Consider the following 25,710-nt stretch of genomic DNA (forward strand, 5'->3'; position numbering starts at 1 on the left):
CCGGGGCGTTGCATAGCCCAAACGGCATTCTAGACCACTCAAACAGTCCGAATGGGGTGGTGACGGCTGTCTTTGCCCTGTCTGCATCATCCATGGCTACTTGGAAATAGCCGGAGGTCAGGTCAAGAGTGGAGAACAACTGCGCTTTCCCTAAAGCATCCAGCGACTCATCCACACGTGGGAGTGGGTAGGCGTCTTTGCAGGTCACTTGGTTTAGTCTCCGGTAATCGCAGCAGAATCTGACACTGCCATCTTTTTTCAGAACTATTACAGCAGGCGAAGCCCAGGGGCTACAACTCCCCTTGAGAACTCCCTGAGAGACAAGATCTTGAATGTGTTTCTTGAATTGCTGAAAGACCTGGGGCGCAACCCGGCGGTGCCGTTGCTTAATTGGCGGGGCGTCACCTGTGGGTATACTATGAGTCACTGCTGTGGTGTATCCATAATCTGAATCGTTCTTTGAGAAGACATCTTGGTGCCTAGCTAATAGATCCCGGATCCTGTCACACTGGGCTGAGGTGAGCCCTTCTAGCTTAACTTGGACCGGGACTGGTAGCTGCCCCATGCTAATCTTTTCACACGTGATTGGGTCATTTTCAACAGCTTTCACATGCAGTGCACCATCTCTCTCTTCAAACTCCACAAGCTCTTTTGGCAGCACCTTTTGTGGCCTATACACAACTGCGACTCGTGACCGTGGCTTCAGCCTCACGGGTTTTTGGCTAGAATTTAACACTCGAACTGGTACACGACCACCTGATGCCTTAGCAAGTACGTTAGCAACCAGGAGACTCTTTGGCATACTTGCCCCAGATGTTGCCTCAACTAACACTTGACAACTTGTCTTTGAGGGCACCCCACAACGGCCTTCAAGAATCCGTTCACTGAGAGGGGGAATAATTACAGCTTCTCTTCCAGCTACTTTCACATAGCCTATTCGGTCACTTTGCCCAAGGGTACCTGCCTCTTTTCTGATATTTGCCAGCACTCTGTGGACTTTGGCCTCAACTCCACGGTGCTTACTTATTTTCTCGATCCCATCTGCAGCTACAAAAAGGTCCTTTAACTCACTCAGCACATTCATCCCCAAGATTCCCGGAAGGCCCTTCATGTCATCCACATCTGGACTCTTGTCCTTCAAGACAAAAACACACTTTTTGCCAACATTCTTCCCCATGCAGTTTATTTCGGCCTCCAAGCATCCTAAAAGGGGAATCTCGAGGCCGTTTGCTGCGGTGAGTTGAACCCAGTTAGCCGAAGATAAGACCACTTCTCCAAAATGTTCCTTAAAATAGCATTCACGGATCGTGGTCACCTCTGACCCAGTGTCCAGGAGGCACTTTGTTCTAACGCCAGCAATCTGAACATCCACTGCTAAACAGTCTCCAAAGGCACTTTTATTAGAGCCACCTGACGCACCAGTGGACTGCCCTGCTAGGTGACCTGTAACTACTGAGAGGCTTGTACTAGTCTGCCCCTTCCCCGCAGCCCCCGAGGGCTCATCAGCTTTAAGTAGCAGAGGTGCTGGGTCCATGGCCCCTCGGTTCTGAGGACAGCGCCGGCTTGTGTGGCCCGGCTCATGACAGGTGTAGCAAATTAACTTTCCATCTCCACCCCTCAGAGGTGAGCCCCTCACCTTGCCATCTTTGCTCTGTGGAGGGTCCTTGCCTCTGTTGTTCATCATTTGGAAAAGTTCATCTTGGCGAGTGGCTATTCTCTGTATTGCTTCATGTAGCATCTCCATGGTAAGCTGCGATGTAGGCTCTTCTGTCACTCTAGCAGCATGAACAGCGCCCTTGGAGCGAACACCACTTTTCACACCATCTAAAGTTCCAGCCTCTTCCTCTTCAGACCATGAGATAGCATCTTGCATTAGCTCAGTGAAAGTAAGACTCCCATTTTCTTTCAGTCTTTTCTTTATCTCCCTCCTTAGTATGTCATCCCGAAGTCCGAGAGCAAGCTGTTCTTTCAGCACTGAGTCCGCATCTGGAATGCGCCTAGAGTCTCTATGCCGAATCTGCATAAGCTTTTCTTGAAGGTCATAAGCATATGAGCGTATAGTCTCTCCAGGCATCTGCTTTCGGTCATAGAATTCTTTGAGCCGCGTGCCTAGGGGAACCTTGTCACCATAATTCTCCCGCAGTGCATCAAATATTTCCGTAGCGCTCTGATCTGTGTCTTTTCCCATATACTTAACTGTGAGTTTAGCTTCATCTCTAAGATGTTGCTTAATAAACTCAGCTTGATCTTCAGTAGGAATTTTCATAACCTGCAGGGCAGACTTCATTGATGAAATCCATTCCTCAACATTCACTTCCCCTTGTTTACCACTGAAGTCAGGGCATTTACGTTCTCTTGGGATGTACACAGTAGCGGTGGGTGACTTATCTTTCTGTAGATCTATGACACTCTTAGCTAAAGCCAGAGCCTCTCTTTGCTCATTTCTGGCTTGTACCAATGCATCTGCTTGGTCGTTGAACCTTGCCTGCATGTCAGCAAACTGTTTTCTGAGCTCTTCTAATTCTGCCATGTCATCTGCTTAAATACTTGAAATCTTAAGTGAGAATAATTCTATCCTGTTCGTGACGCCACTTGTAGTGGTCGGGGTTTTACCGCCACCTTGTAGGGGTTATTTAATTGTTTCTATCTGGGGAGAACTGAGTGAGGCGGGATCTGGGTCCCCCTTACCCAATACTTAAAGCCTCAGTGCTCAAGAGTATGAGCAGGTTGTATCCTGTCCAGTAGTCTAGCCTTAGCGCAGCTTAGATTAGATGAGGAGAAGAGGGCTTCAGGATAAATCTAACATCTGGTGGCAGCCTGAAGGGTGTATGGTGTATGAGAGTTGGATGCTGAACGACTTTGACACCACCCCTATTTCCAAGATCTAACTGAACAGGCGAGGCGCCCCTACCCCCAGTTAGACAGAATATCATGAACAAGAAATGGTAACATTTATTACCACAGTAATGAATAAAATAATAGCAGTGTTTTAACCCATAATGACAAGGCTAAAGCAGTTTTTTTTAAAAAAAATAATAATAATAACAATAAAAAAACAATATTCTCTTCCACAAATAGTCAATGAGTTTCAATACACAACCCTACGTTCACTTAGAACAACCTTTGAATCGCTTTTCAAAATAAATTTCGCCGCGTGAGCTCTCATCTCTCTAAGACAGATAACATTCAGCTCCAATCACATTCACTTATGTCACCAAACATGTAACAACAAAGATAAAACATATTCCGTTCAAACTCTTTCAAACAGAAAAAAAATAACATTCTGCTGAGCAATTAACACAATGACAGAGTGGGTTTGTTGTCCAATATGTGTGTGTGTGAATGGAGAATGCACATGAAAGCAGTTCTGGTCCTTTCTCCAAGCGCAAATGTATTTAAGTGTGTGAATGTAAGCAGCTTCAGTTCAGTTCAGTCAAACGCTGCGTGTGTGAACGTGTGAGTGTATGCGCTAGGAGGCAGTCCAGCGTCTATCCCAGCGCAACAAGGTGTGTATGTAAATGTGTATTTTAGTGCGGCTTCAGTTCAGTTCAGTTCGGACCGCACTAATACACATGGATCAGTCAGTGTGAATGGTGGCGTGTGTGTGTGCGAGTTGATGTTACCCACAAACTGCCGAAGTCACGTCCAGAGTGTTGGGAGGATGGCAGGGTAATCCCCATCAAAGACTTAACCCCGGACTCACAGAACAGATGCCAGCTCCTCCACTGGTCGGAGGGACAACAGGAACTCAGGATAACAATGCCACTTGCAGCAGTCCAAGGGAAAGACGGTATTCCACTATCAGCGCTCCACGGAGTGATTACACACTTGACTAAACGGAATCACGCCGGAGTAAAACTTTTATACTATTTCAAGCGGTCTACGCGACAAACACGTGCACTAAACGCACTTCTTAACACTCTTCCAGATGTCCTCATCGTTGCAGTCCATTAGCGCGCCGCCATTGTAACTCCACATGGCTGTCGCAGCACATAGCTTAGCCTCTGTTCACTTCAGTGTCCGAACTACCAAAGAAAACGGGGTTTAAACGTAACAGTCTTACTGACCTCTCACTTAGGTATCCACTAAGACGGTTCATTAAACCTTATTTTTTCTCCGTACTTTAGCACAGTGTAGCATTCACATCGCTACCACTCCGTTCGGCGCTCCATCACGTCTCTCTCTCTCTCCGTGCACGCCCCACTTCCTCATTCACGAGGGCTCCCGTTCCTTAAAGGGACAGCGCAAATTTGCACCCGCTACAACAGTAACAGTAAGGATAATGCATCACCAGCAAACATACACAGTAAAACGCATCAGAAAATCACCTTAAATTCAATGAACTAAAGGTCTCATTAGACACTTTTACAGGGATTTAAAATGACAGTAGAAACATCAGGTTGTAGATATTTTATCTGATTTAAATGCATTTTCCAACAAGTACTTGCCTTATATTTCATATTATATTAGTGTATGTATGTGTTTGATCAAAGCCCTGTTTAAAACCTGGTAAACTACGGTAAAACAAACAAAAAAAAAAACAGGAATTGTCATCAAAGCTACACACCGAGTATTTTTCCACCCACCCTTTTTTATGTGCCATTTCAGTTCGTGTGTCAAAAAATGTGAGTGGAAATGCTACAAAATGAGAACAGCATCAAAATATCATAAAAAATAAGTGGAAAAGTTAAATCTATCAGGAAAACAACACACAACAAAGAGAAACATATTCAATGAATGAACCATGACCTTAAATGAACAGGGACTTAAACATGAACAGTGCAGCATCACATTTTATATCAGTTGAGGTTTGAGGCTTTATACCACAATAAAGTGCCACGTTTTAGGTTTAATTTAAGTAGATTTACTCATCAGTATAAAAAAAAAAAAAAAAATCTCAGTAAAAATGAGTTTTAATGTCTGTTGGACTTAAAGATGGTCTAGTATAATTATTTACCATTTTAAACCCAAACTGAGCTGTATTTCGTCAGATTAATGACTTTGCATGAGCTATAGGTGACATATTTATTCAGTATGAAAGTGCACAGTTAAAAAGGGAAACACCATGCATACATTTAACAGAGGGATGGAGTTCAGTGTGACTTTTGTCTTTGGGTTGTAAATATGTGTGGTTAACCGCTGGAATCTCAGCTGAGGCTGTATAAGTACTGGGTCCACATGTAATATCACTCAGCACTGTGACAGTCTGCAGCACCGAGGAGTGAAAATACTAATTAGACCAAAAAAATGAAGTAAATAAAAAGGATTACATGTATGGTTTTATACAGCAGACCTGGTTCTGGTGACTTCACTTATTAAACTGGTCTAAGGGGAACAGACTGGAAGATTTAAAGTTTTAGAAAGAAAACACGAGTAGGAAAGTGCAGTGAGAAGGGCTAGGTGCAAGAAATACAGTGTAGTTTTGCATATTTTGTTTATCACTTTAATTTTTATTGATATTTTCAACATTTATAAACAATAATACCAACAATACTGTTTGGGAGTCACATTATTAAGTCCATCCATTCTTTGCTTTTTCAGTTATACCTTTTTTGCTTTGTTTTCGTCGCTGTTTCGTGTTCTAAATAAAGTATATTTTCCACATTTTTCTTCAAACTGTGCTTCTTGTAATCTCAGATGGTGAGTCAACTTTTCCATGATGCAGATTTGTTTGACATACTCCATCCACTGTTCCTAGTTAGGAGGATCTACCTTGTCTCATTTCCTTGTAATTGCTTTGTTTCCAGCTATTGGTAATATTTTAACCAAATACCTATCAGATGCTTGTACATTTTCATTAATGTAATTAAAATGAAAAAAATAAGGTATCATATAATTCATAGGGATGTCATATCCCAGTAGCTCTTTCATGCTTGTATGGATATTTTCCCAAAATAAAGACAATTTCCAAAACACATGTGAGTGGTCTGCTTCAATTATACTCCGCATTCTCTCCAGCATGGTAATTTTGTATTCAACTATTTACTCTTAACCTTAGGTGTGATAGTTTTGCATATTTGAGGATGAGCTCACATATAAAGAAATTTCAGCACCACCAAATCCAAAAAGTCTAATGTTTTATTTACTGTTTACTAACTCAGTAATGCAGAATTATGATCACTTTTCATGTGGGTAACTAGAAACATTACAAAAGATGCATACTCTTGGTTAACTGATAAATAGATGAATTTTATGTGATATAATAAATAAAAAAATAAAGCAATCAAGTAAAATTACCCCATAACGACCCAAACAGGAACTGGTGACCAAAACCATCTACTGATCTAAACTGTTTAATACCTGTTGATCCACTAATCCTATCAATACATGGAAATAATTGGTGTAAAATACAGTTATTCATCTTTCCATGGTCATCAGATATGACCCATTTGGACGTTCAGAGACTCCGTAGTGAACGTGGAAACTCTGTCATCTTCTACAACATTGATTCACCAGTAAAACCCATGGAGTTGGATCAATTACAGTGGATGGAGATGCTTATTTTTGTGTTCAGTTTATTTATATCTTTGCTTAAAAAGTCACATTTTTGTTTGTTTAATAACCTTCAACATTAATCTGAGCTTTTATGAACATCTACTGTACATGATCAGGAAATTAATAAGGGAAAATATATGATTTGCACTGAAAAATGCAAAATACAGAGGATAATATTATAATAAATGATTCATTCATCATTCATTTTCTGAACCTGCTTTATCCTCACAAGGGTCACAGGGGTCGCTGGAGCCTATCCCAGCTACTTATGGGCAAAGGCGGGGTATATCCTGGACATGTCGCCAGTTCATCACAGGGCTGACAATAAATGATGATAAATCATTTAAGAAAGGTTAAATAGAGAGAAAAATTAAAGTGAGAACTTCCACAAAAGTAGTGCTGGGTCTTTATGGGTTAAGGTCAAAACAACTTTCTTATCATTAGCTACTGTATCAGCCTCACCATTGACTGTCATATTTTCTAATGACTAACTTAACCTAAATTTTTAAAATAATATTACCCTCTTTATTTTGTGTTTTTTGGTATAAATCATATATTTTTCAATATTTAATTCACAGATCATGTAAATGTCAATGAAAACTCAAAGTAAATTCAAAGTTAATTGTATCAAAACAGAGAAAAATGAAGAAAAAGTTACTTTTCCAGCAAAGATATTGCCAAGTGAATGTAAAAACAAGTGTCTCCATCCACTGTCATTGATTCAACTCCATGGGTTTTACTGGTGAATCAATGTCGCAGAAGATGACAGTGTTTCTATGTTCACTACGGAGCCTCTGAACGTCCAAATGGCCATATCTGATGACCATGAACAGATGAATAACTGTACTTTACACCAGTTATTTACATGTATCTGTGTCTCAGAGAAGTGGCTTTTCACTTTATTCAGTTTTTTGAATTGGACCGAGAGGAGAGAGCTGCAGAAAAACAGTCTGTTTAGTCAGCATCTGGTGTTTTGTCATCCTGATTCTGCAGCTTTAATATCTATAGAGGAAAGATGAGGAGTGGATCTGGAGGATGATGCCTTCACTGCCTTAGTTGTCATGCAAATCTTTTAACCCGTAAAGACCCAGTGCTACTTTTGTGTAAGTTCCCAAATGATTTTTTTTTTCTCTCTATTAAACCCTTCTTGAGTGAAATATCACCATTTATTATGATATCATCCTCTTTATTTAGCATTTTTTCATTAAAAATCAGGTATCTTCTTATATTTAATTTACTGATCGTGCACTTTAATCATTATGCTGAGATCACATTTGAGGATTATTATTTCAAAAAAAGACAAAACTGAAGAAAAAGTGGCTTTTTCAGTAAAATCTACCATTAACTGAACATAAACCAAGTGTCTCCATCCACTGTCATTGATCCAACTCCATGAGTTTTACTGGTGAATCAGTGTCGTAGAAGATGACGGTGTTTCTATGTTCACTACGGAGCCTCTGAACATTCAAATGGGTCATATCTGATGACCATGAAAAGATGACAAACTGCATTTTACACCAATTATTAACCTGTATTGATAGGACTAGTGGATCAACAGGTATTAAACAGTTTAGATCAGTAGATGGTTTGTGTCACCAGTGGCTGTTTAGGTCTTTATGAGTTAATTGTATGTGATTGACTGGTCTGATCATGTAAAAGAATCTTTAAAGAACAGTTTGTTGATGAAGAGGACTTAAAAAACTTTGATTCTCACATATAAACAGACACACACATACATGGTGGGTATGTGTCGAAGGCTGTTTGTTTACTGTCTCCTTGTCTGATGGTGACTGAGGTGGATGAGTTGGGACTTCACTTGCAGAGAGGATCAGACCTCAGAGGAGCTCAGCAAACTCACAGGGATTTACGTCCTCTCTCTCTCTCTGTCCCTTCACTGTGTCTCTATGTCTCTCTCCCCCTCCTCCCTCCCTCTCTCTCTCTGCTCTCTAATCGCTGTGTTGTGGTGGTGACGCTCTCTCCTCCCTCCTTCCCTCCTTCTCTCCTTCCCTCCCCTCTCGTCTATATAAGTGTGGACGGCTGCTTGTGTTTCACACTGACAAGGGGGACGAACGCTGGCCTGTGAGACGAACGGCGCCGAGGACCGCCATGACCCCTTTGGTGACCCCGAAGAAACCCCCGCCTTCACCTGGATTGCTTGTTAATGGCATCTACAGGTGAGCTGCAAAACTCAAGCTCATGCCAACTCACTGTTGACCTTAACTTTTATCAGTCTTGAAATCAGGTTTGACTTTTCAGCAGCTTTTGTTTTGCTGCACAAAGTGTGTATTTTTAAACCTGGGTGCTGCAGCATGGCTTCGGCGTCTGTTTTGGGTGATGCAGGGAGGAGGGGAAGAGGAAGCTGGGGGAGCCCTGTCATTCCAGGAATGTTGGCTCACCCTTACAATACCCCACACTGAAGAAAGTTTTCTGATTTTAAGACAACAGACGTATAGCAACACATTATAAAGTCTCTTTTTCCCCCCAATAGGCAGTTACTGTTAGTCTAAAAGCTGCACATCAGTTGTGATGAACCCTTTTAAGTGCAGTTAAAATCATTTGGTAGATGCTGTACCTCATAATGTCTCACAGTAAACAGTACAAAAAGACGAACAACACGGGAGGTCATGTTTGCAGGAATGTCAGTGAGATTAAAAGTTCATCACGCCCAGCTATAAAAAGTTATTTTCTTTATGAGAGTGTATTTTTCTCAGTTTTCCCACCGAGATACAAGAAAAGACAACGGGTTAAACTGTGGTTAAAGATTAAAAGCCAAAGGTGGAGTCTTGTTTAGCTGACATGACTTTAGGATTGGTAGTAAAGCTGCAATGTTTCATAGATTTAGTGTCAGTTTCAGCAAAAATGACCTTTCAGCATATTATCAATCAACTAGTACAAGGAGACAAGACATCTGCATATACTTCTCGCCTTTGGGTTCAGCTTGTGTAATGCAGGTTTTTGTCAAATCACTTGCATTTTCAGACAGAGGAATAAATATGTGACCAACAGGTGTAATTACAGATGTCAGATGTGATTCTGTTCTGTGTCTCAGAGAAGTGGCTTTTCACTTTATTCAGTTTTTTGAATTGGACCGAGAGGAGAGAGCTGCAGAAAAACAGTCTGTTTAGTCAGCATCTGGTGTTTTGTCGTCCTGATTCTGCAGCTTTAATATCTATAGAGGAAAGATGAGGAGTGGATCTGGAGGATGATGCCTTCACTGCCTTAGTTGTCATGCAAAACTTTTAACCCATAAAGACCCAGTGCTACTTTGGTGTAAGTTCCCAAATTATTTATTTTTTTCTCTCTGTTGAACCTTTCTTGAGTGAAATATCACCATGTATTATGATATCATCCTCTTTATTTAGCATTTTTTCAGTGAAAATCAGGTATCTTCTTATATTAATTTACTGATCATGAACTTTAATCATCATGCTGAGATCACATTTGAGGATTATTATTTCAAAAAAAGAGAAAACTGAAGAAAAAGTGACTTTTTCAGTAAAACATATCATTAACTGAACATAAACCAAGTGTCTCCATTCACTGTCATTGACCCAACTCCATGAGTTTTACTGGTGAATCAATGTTGTAGAAGATGACAGTGTTTCCATGTTCACTACAGAGCCTCTGAACGTCCAAATGGGTCATATCTGATGACCATGAAAAGATGACAAACTATATTTTACACCAATTATTTACATGTATTGATAGGAATAGTGGATCAACAGGTATTAAATATTATAGATCAGGAGATGGTTTTGGTCACCTGTGTATATTTGGGTCTTTATGGGTTAATATTTATCTTCATTGAATATTTTCAAAGATTAAAGGGAAACTTTTCTGAAAAACATCTACAGAATTTTTATTATTAGGCGTCTTTCTCCACCTTGTAACTTTGATGCCACTTTGCTGCAGGACGTCAGTGTCATAAAACGACAAAACGAAACCAACATGAAAGAAAACACAGTTCAGTCAAAACAGACAATGATCTGAACACAGCCCAGAGGCTTAAATCCCAACATCCTCCTGTCTCATTGTTTTATTACTGTCAGTTCCCTCAGTTTTTGTCTTCTGAGGTCCATATGTTTTCATCATCTGTCAAATCCACTCCAGTCCAGACCCAAACTCACCAATCCCTGTCTTCTTGCCATGGTGATGTCCTGCTTGGTGCTGTCAGTGTCCTGTGCTTGAATTTGGCTGTGTTGCGCGGAAAGACTTCAGCCTTGGTGGTTCCTGCTCTGCCGCTTTTGTTTTCAGGCTCTCGTGTGAGGACATGAATCATGACCACATTCACCAGGAATAATTGTTAAAAAGCTTCATTTTGCTCTGGTTAACATGGTTCATCTGGTTTCATGAGTGATTCATGGAAAATCCTGCTGCAGAGTCATGTTACTGGGAGTTTGATGATGATGGAGAAAACAAGCAGGGAGTCGACTCTGAAGGATATGTGGGGTTGGATTTCAGTCGAAGTGTCACATGTCCTCTAGTCTTTATCTGATAAAATAATTGGTTTGATAAAGTTTAATACTCTGAAGAGCAGTTTGCAGCCAAATAATGATGTTCTTTTGTGCTATTACAGTAGTCACTTTTCCATTTGACATCTGCACAAAACTTTACCAATATTTACTAAATGTCAAAAAAACAGAAGAACATAATGTTGTTTTTTTCATTAAATCGCAAATGCAATGATTTTTTCATTTATTATCGCGAGATAACATGAGAAGTCACTCCATAAACATGGTGACAAACGTAAATATGGTGTTGATTTACAGATATAATCATTATTATTATATGTTACCCCTCTATCTTGTACTAAATTAAAAAATGATTGTGTTTCCTAGTGTGTCCACACATACCGGGACATGTTTCTTCTTCTTCGCTTGTTGTAACGTCCGTCAACATCCAGTTTTTCGATTCACCTGACTCTAGTTACGAAAAAAGGTCTTTCCATTGCAGTTTTGCGCGATATACCATTTGCACTACGCTCGAAAAACCACCTCTTGCATGTGCAAAAAATTTCAATCGAAAAATGAGACTTTTGGCGAAATTGTCGTTTTTCCATTAGGTAAATTTTTATGCGCAAGTTATATTTGCGCAAGTTGAGGAAAAGCGACTATTGTGCTTATATACTGTTCATACCAAATAACGAGGATAAGTGGTGCTACATCCAAACTGATAGCAGAGAACTTCGAATTATTAAAATCAAAAGTTTCTGAGAATAGAGACAGTCAATGTGTTCATACTTCTTTTTTGGTATAAAGCTAGATTTAAACCACAACTGCAGGCCAAAATACAGCTCTGAGGATAATTCCTGGTGGTTTCAGTTACTCTTTGACTTCCAGAGCCTAACATGCCTGTTGTGAGTTAATATAGTATCACATTGTTCGATGCCAATGCCACAAGAATGGAATGAGTGCAGATATAATGTTATGAAGATGTAGTGACAACAGAAAGTGACTTGAACATACTCATTATTTTGTTTTAGATTCAGCTCTTTTCTTGGAACCCTACAGTGAATATTTCATGACTGGCTCCAAACACACAAATTATGCAGGTTTTGACTCTGCTGAGTGCGAGGTTCTGATAAATGATCCGTTCCTTTAACCCTTTACAGGGCACTCATTGAAATACTCTGAAATTCAAAATTTCAGCCTTACTGTATTATTAGAGATCGTCATCTACCTCCACTTGCCAGAAAATATCTGAACAGAACTTGCTAAAAAGTAAACACATGCAATAAAACAATTGTTGTAAGGTCATAAACTGACAAAAATCACTCATATTCACTATTTACAGCTTCAAAATGTCCATAAAATCTCTCTGAATCCAAAACCAACATGCTTCTGGACCTCACTGAGGCACAGGATTAGCCCCATATTTAATGTTTAAGGAAATTACCAAAAATACTCACTTGCCCGATAAAGGGTTAAACTGCAGTGGATACTTTGTATAATGTACTGGATTAAAACTATTTCCAATGAAAATGAAAAGGCGAGTGACTTGGTGACGTCTGGTCAGTGTTGGAACATATTTAAGTGACAGATGGAGAATTTGAGGGGAATCTGGTATTTTGGCGTCTGCCCCGAGGCTCCCTATGAGGATGTCGGCTCGATTCCCAAACATCAAACCTACGACATCCGCCTCCCTTTCCTGTTAGCTCAGAGTGTCCTTGTCTCTCCGTCCTCTGAGGAACGCCTCCGTCAGCCTGTCATGTATGCCTTATTCCAAAAATACTTCTGTCAGGCGTGAAATTCATTCTTAGACTTAAACAAACTTTATTGATCCACAAGGGAAATTACCTGGTCACAATAGCTCAGTTGCATGCAAAAACACTCTTGAAAAAGCACTAGCAAAAAAAAAAAAAAAAAGTAAGTGTGAAGAGATAAAAGCAATAAATAATATAAATAGAATACAACTACTATAAAGGGCCAAAACACAGTAATGTCCCGTCAGAGAGCGAAATTTAATTAATTGCCGTTCCAACATTTATTTCAATAAAAAGTAGCTCCTTGTTTTGGATCATCCCTTATGGTCCAAGTAAAGCAAAAAGGAATTTAAAAGTACAAATGTGGGTCATTTAGCAGCACTAATCTGTCAAATTGTCTCTAAGATGTCCCGCCAGAGACATTTCGGATACCGTGTTTTGACCCTAAAGCAGAAAAAAAGGTTTGTGTTCAAGGTATAATTGGTGCAAATTAATTGTCTTCATGCTCGTCTTACACTAAAATGACTCTGACTTTCCTGCAGTCCTCATGTGTACGTACAGTTAACAGATCATAAACTGATCTGTTATCAGTTTTCCTGTGACATACTGTGCCAACATTCCTGCCCTCCTATTACATCTCATATTTTCCTACTGGCTTTTGTCCTCCATCCTCTACCTCACAGACTCTGCTCAGGGGCCCATGCAGGACCCATCTTCTGGAGTCTTATGGCAGCTGCGGCTTTGTCAAATTCACCCCAATTTTCCAAAGGAGAGACTGGAAATTAGACGCTCTCTGTTTCTCTTGTATTTGTTGAATGAGTGGAGCCTTTCCACAAAAACCACAGACATCAACAAACTCTTATCTTAATCGCTGCCAGACCAGCCCGTGGCTCCAAGCTCCTCTGGATAAATAATTCACTTTGACACAAAGCCAAACTTTAAACATGAACTCAGATGTATTTCATCTCCTTACATCTTTTTCAAGATAAAAATCACTGAGTGGAGCGAATGAAGTCTAGGTTCAGTTCAGCCTCAAGTGGAATCAGATTGCAGCCCCACAGGTTTATGGTGTATTTGATGAGTAACAGAACTCCTTTTTTAAGATTCAGTGAATTGGGGTTTGAATTCCACTAGATCCTGATCAAAAACTTTCAACATTTTTTTGTTAAATGCATTAGATGATCAAAAATTCCCTCTTGTTTTTGGTTAATCTTTTCAGTCTTCTTTGGATTTTGCTCAGACAAAAGTAATTCCTCACCACCTGAAGGGCACTTTTCATTATTTTTTTTTTTAATTTTCTGAACAAAATACTTACTTTGTAAAGATAATTATCAGAATATTCAAAGTAAACTGACTTTTAGGGTATGCTGCACCTTGGTTATCAACACAGATACAGTCAAACACACTTTTCTGCAGAAATCAAATGTACTAAAAAAGAATGAAACTTCTAAATGGTTTGAATTGTAAACATTCATTTCATTAAATCCATACTGATTTGCTCTTTGTCAGGCTGAAGACTGAAGTGGTTGCACGTCAAACTGAAAGGAATTAAGCAGATGTACATCCATACATTGAGTCTAATGTTCAGTGCACGGCTGCCTTTGAAAAATAATCTGTAGAGCTGCAGTTAAATTGTTTCCAAAGTTTCCTGGGGAAAGCTGGCAGGAACACAAAGAGAGGGAAAGAATTTCATTCCAAACCAACATATCTGAGAGCATAAAATGAACATGAAACATTTTCTTTCTTTTTTTTTTTTTTTTTTTTTTTTTTATTGAATGATGTAGAATATTTTTCACTCCTCCTTGAACCCACATCATTGATGGCTTCAGATTTGACTCCTTAGCCAATAAAGTGTAAAATATCAAATATTTTTGGGTTTAATTTGAGTTTTGGGAAACTTTTACAAGGCCAAAAAAAAAGAGGTTTTGCTACCTTCTAAAATGTAGAAAGAGTTTGAGTTTTTTTTTTGTTTTGTTTTGGTTTTTTTTTATTGTTGTTTGGAAACTATAAGAAATCCCTGAATCACTGGGTGCTGAAAAGTTGTTACTAAATTGTGAGTTATGAGTTTTTCATGCATCCCTTTCTTATCTTTGGATACAAAGTAAAAAGTGGATTGAAGTTGCATTTTAAAAGCTAGAACATAAGTTTGCAGGAATAAAAATGAAAATAATAATGGATTTATTAAAGTATGACAAAGTACTTACATTTATGAAAAAAATGCATTGTTGGATGAACTACTGGACCCTGGAGTGCAGTGACTTCTGTATGGGTCAGAGCTAAACTGCTTTCCCTCATTTAAAGCCAGACCGCATCAGTGAGTGGCTTGGTTTTAAGGTTAGGATTAGGTTAGGGTAAGGCACTTAGCGCCGATGGTTTAGGTTATGGTAAGGGGCTTACACGTTACGAACTAGACATCTGCAGTCTTGCTGATATGGATAGTACCTATAAACACAGTAAACACAACACTGATGGTTCATTAAATTTAACAGCGGGCAACTCCCTGCTGACACTGAGGCTGCGTTGAGTCTGAAGCTGCTGAAGTACTGTTATAGTAATGTTCAATAACATGGATGTTTAGTTGGAGTTGTACTTCATCCTGCTCCTTCTCGATTTTTTATTTTTTGATTTTTTTTTACTTTTTTAAACTTTTTTTCCTTGTTCTTTTTTTTTTTTTTAAATATTCAAAATGAAAATGAATAAATAAATAAATAGTTAAACATTATTCTCATGCATAATAACAACATATATAATGACAAGCAGATGATTATGAACCTCCATCTGTTGATAGATAGATAGATAGATAGATAGATAGATAGATAGATAGATAGATAGATAGATAGATAGATAGATAGATAGATAGATAGATAGATAGATAGATAGATAGATAGATAGATAGATAGATAGATAGATAGATAGATAGATAGATAGATAGATAGATAGATAGATAGATAGATAGATAGATAGATAGATAGATAGACAGACAGATGTGCTTTATTGATCTCGAAGTGGGAAATTACATTTGTTGGAGATAAGAAAAAGTCTTATCTTGAACAAAAAAAATGTTATTATGAAAAACATAATAACAATAATGATTAAAACAATAAAATAGTTTTTTCTGATGAACTCTTCAGAATGTTGAGGACATGTCAAGAGCAAAGCCAAAACCTGGAATTCAGACATGAGTAGCTGGCCGAACTCCTGAGGTTCAGAGTCACTAAATTAAAATGACCGCTGCAGAGAATTAGGACGTCTGATTGGTCGGACTGGGTATCTGCTTCAACCAGCTGTAAATGGGACAGGGAGAAACAGCAAACACTGAACCTCACTGAGACATATGGCAGCAGAGCCTGTCATTATGCCCCGCAGGCTTCGGCTCTGGTCAGAATATGACTACATGTGGACAGGAAAGCAGCGGTCTGTTCACAGAAAAGTCCTCATTTCAGTCACTGGGTGTCAAATAACTTCCTCTGGGTGACCTCTCACCTCTTTGTTTTTCAAGTAACCATCCAAAACCCAGAGTTCACAGTCAGATCTGACAAAAAAAGCTTAAAATTACTGTGGGCTGTTGTGGAGAGATGGACTTTGGATGTGTTGGACAACCATTATTGTCAAGAGTTTCTAACAAACAAGAGATGCATCTGCAGAAGAACACAACAATTTAGTTCAAGGGACTGGTCGGTGCTGTCATTTGATTTACTATGTATATGTCTACTATGGATGTTTTGTTAATAATGTGTTACTTCACAAGATAAAACCAGTTGTTTTAGCTTTTGACTCACTGGAAGATGGTTGATTCATTTTCTTACAATCATATAGTCTTAGTATCTATGGAAACCTACTGTACAATACATGCGCCTGCATAATGTCACATGACCAATAACAGCCATCTGGTTTCACTCACTCAAACATGGAAAATCTATCGGCTCATAAAGTCACATGTAAAAGCAAATGGTAAGGCTTTAATGACTCACCATTGTTCTTGAGCTCTCACAGACAGACATAACAGACCGACAGAGAAATGAAATTAAAGCAGTCTGAAGGTCAGATGAAGTTGAAAAGACAGACATCCTGCAAACACTTCACAAGGTCATCGAAGCTAAAGGTTTGATACAGATATTTCTCTTTCCTATTGGGGGAGAAGCTGACTAAAAAGTCTGACTTCCACTATTTTGAGGTTATAATGTTCACTCCAGACCAAAATGATAGACCTGCACTATTTCATCTTCTAATTGAGATGTTTCAAAAGATTCATGAAACCGTGGTTGATGAAAAAGTAAATTACTCCTCTTTGGTTTGAATGTGTGGAATATTTTTATGAAAAAGCTATAGATCAGGTAGGGGTCATCTATGAAGGTAGATTTATTTCTTTATTATTCAATCAAAAAAAAGTTGCTTTAACCAAAAAAAAAAAAATTCAACTAGAAGACCTCCGCCAAGGCAGATCAGTGCCCCGGATTTGGATGAAATTTTCAGGAAATGTTGATTCTGGCACAAGGAACAAATGATTAAATTTTGGTGCTGATTGGGGGAGGGGGGGTGGGGGCACTGATCTGTCTTGGCGCTGTCTTTTCTAGAAAAGCACTCGTAGAGCGCAGACCTCTGCCAAGGCAAATCAGTTCCCTCCCACCCCCACCCCACCCCCGATCACCACCAAAATTTAGTCATTTGTTCCTTGTGCCAGTATCGACATTTCCTGAAATTTTCATCCAAATCTGTCCATAACTTTTTGAGTTATCTTGTACACAGACAAACAGACAAACCAATGCTGACAAAAACATAACCTCCTTGGTGGAGGTAATCAAAGAAAAAAAGGATTGAAATGCAATTTTTTGGATCTCAATTTTTTTTTTTTTTTTTTTGCATTCAAACACTTTTTTCTTTGATTGAAAAGGTTTTTTTTTTTATTGGAAATTTTTTTTTAGTTAAAGCAACTTTTTTTCTATCATACAAATCTGTAACACAAATGCACATTTTTCAGCTAAAAATGGTCACTGAACATTTTTAAAAGTGTTATTTCAATGTAATGTAATTTTTTCCTTTTCTCTCTCTATAGGATGATTGACAGCGGCTCCTCCTGATTCCCAGGATGCCTGTGGTGCCAGTGGGCGGGTCATCCTCCTCCCACATCGTACCTGTGTCCCTCACCTGCTCCTGGCTGCTCCTGCTCTTCCACGCTGCCTTTGGTCAGAAACCTGCCAAACTTCCTCTGATTGGCCGGAAGCCCTTCATCGCTGCCTGGAATGCTCCTTTGGACATGTGCACCATTAAATACAACATCACCGCCAACCTCGACCGCCTCTTCCACATCCACGGGAGCCCACGTGCTGATTGGACAGGACAGAACGTCACCATCTTCTACGCCAACCGCCTGGGCTACTACCCTTACTACACACCACAGGGAGCGGCCGTGCATGGCGGCGTGCCACAGAACTGCAGCCTGGAACTGCACCTGTTCAAGGCCTACCAGGACATCAACCACTTCATCCCTGCAGAGGACTTTCGAGGCCTGGCTGTCATCGACTGGGAGTTCTGGCGACCTCAGTGGAACCGCAACTGGCACAAGAAGGACATCTATCGCCGAAAATCGAGGGAACTGACCAGCAAGGCTTACTTTAATGTGACGGCAGCGCAGGTGGAAGAGCTGGCACGGCGGCGGTTTGAAAAGAGCGCCAAAGCGTTCATGCAGAGGACTATCCAGTTGGGGACACGCCTTCGCCCCAATGGCCTCTGGGGTTTCTACCTCTACCCTGACTGTCACAATTACAACCTGCATGAGCAGAACTACACAGGCTTCTGCCCCCTGTTGGAGAGAATGAGAAACGACGAGCTGCTGTGGCTGTGGAACAGCAGCACGGCGCTGTACCCCTCGGTGGCCATCAGGAAGAGTCACACAAACAGCATCAGTAACCTGCACTTTTCCCAACACAGGATCCGGGAGTCACTGCGAGTCGCATCACTAACTTCTAAAGAATACGACCTCCCCACCTACGTGTACCTGCGGATGGGCTACAGGGACGAGGCCCTGGCCTTCCTCACCAACGTTAGTGACACATTTATGACCTCAGTCAAGACTCATTTGTAAATAGAGTTTAATTGTTGACACTTTGATCACATGCTTTACCTCAAAAATCTAATTGTGAGGAAACTGCACATTGAAAATAATAACTCAACATGATTTCTGCAGGTCTTCGGGGGAGATGGAATATCTAAAACATTAAAATAATTTTATTGTTTGATGCCATCTTACAACAAAAGAAGCACATTGGTAAAACAGCTAAACAAATTTTAGGATTATCGATCACCAAATGCAAATGATGAAGTCTATCTACCCTTGAATAATACAAATAACTGCATGTGCTTAGAACTGTTATAGCAGCAGTATGAAACTTACATTAAAGTTAATTGTTTTGCTTGATATCACAATTTAATTCATTATAACTTATTAGGCTTTTATGCAGCCACAAACAAAATATACTTAGTGAAATTTATCTTCATTTTACTCACTTTAATGAAGAACATAAGATAAAAAAAAGGATCTATTTAAAGGACAAGTGTATTATTGAATATTCAGTGTGGGACCTGTGATGTTCTAACAAAAGGCCAAACTAGTCCACATCTAATTTCTGATTTATTTTAAGTTACCTACACATACATATCCTTATAAAATGATTGTGCACAGACTGAAAATCAGTTTTCTTGTAGATTTATTCACTGCTGCCATCTAGTGACAATCCACTCAAATTACAAACACTGCTGAATGACACTGTCCTTAAGTTTATTATATATGACTGTCTACAGCCTTTTATTTTCAGGAATGCAGTGTTTATGTATATAATATTTATTTGAAGGAATTTAATGGTATAGCCTGCTGACAATATCATTATTAATTTGATCACTAAGGGAAGCCAAAACTGTAAATGTGTTTTCGGTGACACTGTTAAACAGTTTTCAGATATATTCTATTAAATATAATTATTAGGTTACTCTTTAATCACTCAATCCTTCATTTTCAAAGAGCTTTTATTTCCTTGTTAATTAATGTATGTTAATGATGGGAAATGAGCTTATGATCTAACATTTCCGCTTGTGTTCTACAGAAAGACTTGGTCCACACCATTGGAGAGAGTGCTGCTCTTGGTGCAGCAGGATTTGTTATCTGGGGTGACTTGAACCTGACCTCATCCAGGGTGGGTGTCCAACACTCAGTTACTTATCTGATCAATTCTTACAGGCAGCATACAGATAAAAGTTTGTTAGAAGACAATAAATGCAATATGCGTGACACCAGAAACATCATCCATGGTTTTACAGCCTGCAGGGATCTGTCTAATGACTGTCCAGAGAGGAAAACAATAACCCTTTACTGTATTAACCAGTGGTTTATAGCATAACTCTGATTTTAGCAGGAAAACAGTCAGAGCACAAGCACCAATCACCTGCTTTCTGTACAGTTTGTTTTCAGTAGCTGGAGTTGACTAAAGATCTGTTTGGAATCATCTAAACAAAGTCAGAGGAGTCACAGTTTAGTGTGAACCATGGATCAATAAAAGGTAGCAAACATGATAACACACCAAACCATGATATACCTTCATAAGATTAATTAAGCTCTTTTTCATAGTGTGTCAAAACTCAGTGATCTGATATAATTGTGTCTTTAGCACAACTGTAGAACTTTTTACTCTAAAATCTCTAATGATAATTTTAGATCATTTAGAGCAGGGGTGTCAAACTCATTTTAGTTCAGGGGCCACATTTGGTGAAATTTGATCTGAAATGGGCTGAACCAGTAAAATAATGACATAATAATATATAAATAATGTCAACTCCAAACTTTTCTCTGTGTTTTAGAGTGAAAAAAGTAAATTTACATTATGAAAAGGTTTACATCTACAAACTGTCCTTTCAAAAGATGTGAATAACATGAACAAACTGAAAAAATAAGTGTAATTTTAACAATATTCTGCCTCAGTTTATCATTTACACATGTACATCATAACTTATAGATCACAGTGGATCTACAAACATGCAAAACATTGAGTAACAGGCAGAATATTGTTAAAATTGTACTTACTTCTCTTAAGACATTTCAGGTTGTTCATATTTGTTCAGGTTGTTCACATTTTTTGTTATAGTGGAAATACATGAAAATATTTACATTTACAAAGAGAACAGTTTGGATTTGTCATTGTTTATATGTTATTATGATAGTATTTTACTGGTCTGACCCACTTGAGATTGAATTGGTCTGAATGTGGAACCTGAACTAAAAGGATTGTTCATATCTTAGTGTAATTTTTGCATTTCACAAATTCATCCCAAGGGCCGGACTGGACCCTTTGGCGGGCTGGATTTGGCCCACAGGCCACATGTTTGACACCTGTGATTTAGAGTCTTTTAGCAGAAATACTACATACCGTGTAGCTTCTGTACACATTTTTTTGTGCATAAAGTAGCATAAACCTTCTACATTGCTCATGTGTTCAACTAGTTCCAAAACAGCTGCTTATTCATTCAGAGTTTCAAGCACAACTAATCTGAGCGGGTTTTAGTTTCTCACCACTGAACACAGTCATCTCTGCATGAATGCCACTTTGACATAATTGCAGGATTTCCACATGTTTTCAACTCTGTCCGCCTGAAGCATGCAGTGGTCTCTTAACACACATTCCTGACCTTAATGAACATTTCAGCAATGTTTCACTGTCAACCTTGGATCAGAGGGTTGTGTGGTTCAGAGTGTGTCTTCTTCCACTCAAAGTGGTTTAACTATCTGACACATGAGTTTAAGGTTTATGCAGCTGTTTTTCCATACTAACAGTCTTGTAGCACTTGTGGGTTTGTAGACAGGAAGTTAGCTCAACTGGAATTTCTAAGCTCAGAAAGTGTTTTTTTTTTTTTTTTTTTTAATTTAAATCAAGTTACTGTTTGTTTGGACCAACTGCACATGAAGTACTTTGTTAATGTATTGCATCAGAAAAAGGTGCAGTTTGTCTACCACTTCAGTCATGGTGTCAATTAAGAAAAAAAACAAATTAACGTAAAAATGCAAAATAACTATTGCCACGCCTACTTATTCACCTAAAATCCCATAAACACAACAAACCCCTGCACAAACACAGAACATGGTACACAAAATGTCTAACACCCACAATGCATTTCGGCAATATGCCCGTAGCCCACCACAATATGATGCAGTTTTTACCCCTTGTCATCTGTCTGTCCATTCAACGACATAATCGCATTATCTGAAAAATGCATTGATATCTGCACCAAATTTATACTGTGGATGCATGTTGGCATGGAGCAGAAGCATACTGAAAATAAATGACCTTTACCTACTTTTTCAAAGTCAAATGGCCTTGTGCAGTTATAATATCCGAGTACCTTCAAATATAAATATATATGTAATATGTTTTACACGAAGACAATCTAATCTAAATAATAGGGCTGTAACTTTGAACAGAGTCTTACACTATAGCAGGAGTCTCAAACTCATTTTCCGTCAGGGGCCACATTCAGCCCGATTTCATCTCCAGTGGGCCGGACCAGTAAAATAATAACATAAGAACATATAAATAATGACAACTCCAAATTTGTGTCTTTGTTTTAGGGTAAAGAAAAAAAACATTAGATTATGAAAATACTTACTTTTATTAACTATCCAAACAAAAATGATGTGAATGACCTGAAAAAACTGAAATTTCTTAGGAAAAATAGGTGCAAATTTAACAATATACTGCCTCAACTTATCATTTCTAAAGAAAATTAAGCATAATTTTCTGCCTGTTATTAAATGTTGTAACTTTGTAGATTGGATCTGTAATGCATATGTATAAATAAGTCGAGGCAGAATATTGATAATAAAATTGCACTTATCTTTCTTAACAAATTTGATTTTTTTCAGGTTATTCACATTCTTTTTTGTTTGGATAGTTTGTAAATGTAAATATTGGCATTACTGAATGTTATTTTTTTGCACTAAAACAATTTGGAGTTGTCATTATTTATTGGCTATCATGCTATTATTTTACTGGTCCGGCCCACTTCAGATTAAATTGGGCTGAATGTGGCCCCCGGAAGAAAATGACTTTGACACCCCTGTTCTAAACTCTCATCCTGTTTCTACAGCACAACTGCACTAAGGTGAAGTTCTTCCTCAGTCACCGCCTCGGTCAGTACATTACTAATGTGACACGAGCTGCTGAAGTCTGCAGTGAGTACCTGTGCCAAGGGAACGGCCGCTGCGTCCGCCGGAACCCCCGCGCTCGCCATTACCTTCACCTGAACTCCAACAGCTACCAAATCAAACCCTCTGGTGACGGCGACTTCACCGTCAGCGGGTGGCACTCGCAACACGACCTGCAACTGCTGAATGAGAGGTTTCGCTGCCACTGCTACGAAGGCCACGAAGGAGAACAGTGTGACAGCATCAACAAAGTGAAAGAGGACGACAGACAGTGGAAGGAGGACGAGGAAGACGAGCAGGAGAGGAAGAGGACAGCGTGGGAGGATGAGCAGGGTGACCGATGGGAGGCCGGGGAGCGTTCGTCTGCACCGACCGGCTGCAGCCACCGGCTCATGGTGCTGATGGTCCTCTTATACCTACTGTTAGTAAAGACAGTCATATGATGCGTTCTGATTCCAGGTTGGATCCTGTCAACACAGATGATCACAGATGTTACTTTTCAACACAAAGTTTAATGTGTTTCAGCTTCGGTGGGTTTTTCTTCCGTAAAAGCAGATGCATGGCAGGTCCAAAGTGATATGACGCAGAAATGTGAGAGATTTGTGTGCAGACATTTCTCACTGTGCAGAAGGGGTTGGACGACTTAGAAGTTTTTAAGACTAGAAAATAATGGACGGAAGACAGATTGAGTCGACTATTGTATCACTGAAAAATAAATACAGCACAAAACACATTTTTTTGCTTGAATTAAGGAAAAAAAAAATCATGAATTAAGCAAAAAAAGTGAAAATTATCTTGGTAAGATTTCTTGAAATAAGATTTTCAAGATCTATTGTCTAAAAATAAGTTCTTATATCTTACTGAAATGTTACTCTTTAGGTGATTATGTCTTATTTTAAGTGTGAGGAGATATTTTGACAAGAAATGACAAAAATACACTCTGTAAGATTTGGATTTTTGCAGCCCACCAGCAGTGACAGTACTGATGGATCTTTAACACGTCCATCTGATGCTTGACTTATGTTAACCTGTTTCAAACAAGTCTGTACAAGAGAAAGCAAGAAAGGATGAGGAAGACAGAGTGAGAAATGACAAAGGAAAAGAGAGAAGACAGAGAAATACAGCAAGACCGAAAAAGGACATAGTGAAAAGACTGCATTCACATCAGGTTTATTTCTGACACTTTTCCAGCACAGATGACATTCAATCAACATCAACTCTGGGACCTTTAAGTCATACAACCTCTTGTGCATGTCAAGTCTGTAATGAAGTAATCCTCCACTTGTTGTTGGTCTTTTTTTTTTTCTATTGGTGCTGCTAGAGTCTCTGAGCTGCAGCAGTGATCCTTTATGGTGATTGTAGATCTCATCCAAGAGGTGAATCTCATCTAGGTCAGGATTTATTTTGTGTTGTTGGAGATATGTGATGTCCAGACAGTGGCATTTTTTTTTTCTTTCAGGAATTTTGTTTTTGGTGTAAGAAAAGCAACAAACAGAGACAATTTGATCTAAATCTTTGCTCACTTCCATGGAAATATCTTGCGGTTGGATTTTGTCCAAATCTTTACCCTCACATGTGCAGTAACCACTAAAACACCACCAATAAAATGTTTAATGTCATTAGGGTCAGAACTGTTGTAAATTCCAGGTTATAACTTCAGTTGTTTGAACAGGCAGAACTTTGTTGCAGTGGCATCTAGTGGGCATTCAAAGAACTGCAGCTGAACAAACTGCAGCTCTGATTCTACCTGAGATGTTGACTCGTTAGAGCAAAAACATATAAAGGCAGAATGTTTTGTTTTTTTTTTTTGATAGCTTTTGTGTTGAATAGTAACAAACCCGTGAGAAATTTGTCCTTTTAAAGATTGTGATGGCACTTTACACGACACAGTTTGACATGTTGAAGGTTTGGTTGCTGAAAAAACAGTTCAACCAATCGTAGCTCAACCTCTGAGACAACTGCATCAGTTCTTCCAGGAATGTTTTTTTTTGTTTGTTTTTTTAGAAATTATACTGTACATATGAATAATGAAAGCATCAATGTAAGTTGATTTTGGAGTAGTTATGAGCATTAGATAGATGACAGATCTATTTCTGTAAAGGTTCAGTTCTGTATTAAGGATCTGGTTGGATCTGGTTGGGTTACTCTCTGCAGGATCATCTGTTTTGTTTGTGCCGTTCAGCTTAGTTCAGGGTGAACTGAAGCGAAAACAATATGTTCAGTAAAAACCAAAGGGTGCTACTACGGCCACACAGCCATGCAGAGGACGATCATTTGGATCTGTTGTTCTGATTCTGATGGTACTGAAGTTGTGGATTTTTCTCAACAATAAGCTGTGGTTTCACTTGACATCGTAAATGAAGTTTGTATTTTCTGTACTGTATTTTATACAGCTTATCAGGAAACAACACGTAGTATATTTGAGCCTGTTGGGACTCATTTTGTGTGTGTGAGTGAATGAATGTGTGAATGAATGAATAACCAGATCTTCAAATGTAGCCTATCTGTGTGTTTTTGTTGGGTTTACTATCCTGCATATCTTGTTTTTTAACATGACAGCTACCTTTTCACTTTTTACTGGCTAACATAGGAGCTTTTTTTAAATAACATAATTAATCTGATTTGAATTATATAAATGTTGATGTTACAATAACTCAGTTTACCAGAGTCAAATCTGAAAAACTGGGTTTGATTTTTGATATTGTGCTTGTTTTTGAGGACCAGAAAGTTCTATATGTCTTTGAAGCTGATGTACAGTACTGTAGGTTTGACAAAACACTGAACGGGAAGTAAAAGATGGCACATACTGAGATCTGAAGGCGTGATA

At 38.9% G+C, this 25,710-nt stretch overlaps 1 protein-coding gene across 1 annotated transcript; it reads left to right on the forward strand.

The window, feature by feature from the left end:
- The first annotated feature begins 8,555 nt into the window (after positions 1-8,555).
- Positions 8,556-23,666, forward strand: hyal4 (hyaluronidase 4). The gene is made up of 4 exons (XM_030137637.1): positions 8,556-8,669; positions 17,751-18,737; positions 19,795-19,884; positions 22,826-23,666. The coding sequence occupies exons 2-4, from the start codon at positions 17,784-17,786 to the stop codon at positions 23,324-23,326; spliced, it is 1,545 nt and encodes a 514-aa protein (XP_029993497.1). The 5' UTR covers positions 8,556-8,669; positions 17,751-17,783; the 3' UTR covers positions 23,327-23,666.
- The last annotated feature ends 2,044 nt before the right edge of the window (positions 23,667-25,710 follow it).

This window comes from Sphaeramia orbicularis, chromosome 6, assembly GCF_902148855.1.
Source record: "Sphaeramia orbicularis chromosome 6, fSphaOr1.1, whole genome shotgun sequence".
NCBI classification, from domain to species: Eukaryota; Metazoa; Chordata; class Actinopteri; order Kurtiformes; family Apogonidae; genus Sphaeramia; species Sphaeramia orbicularis.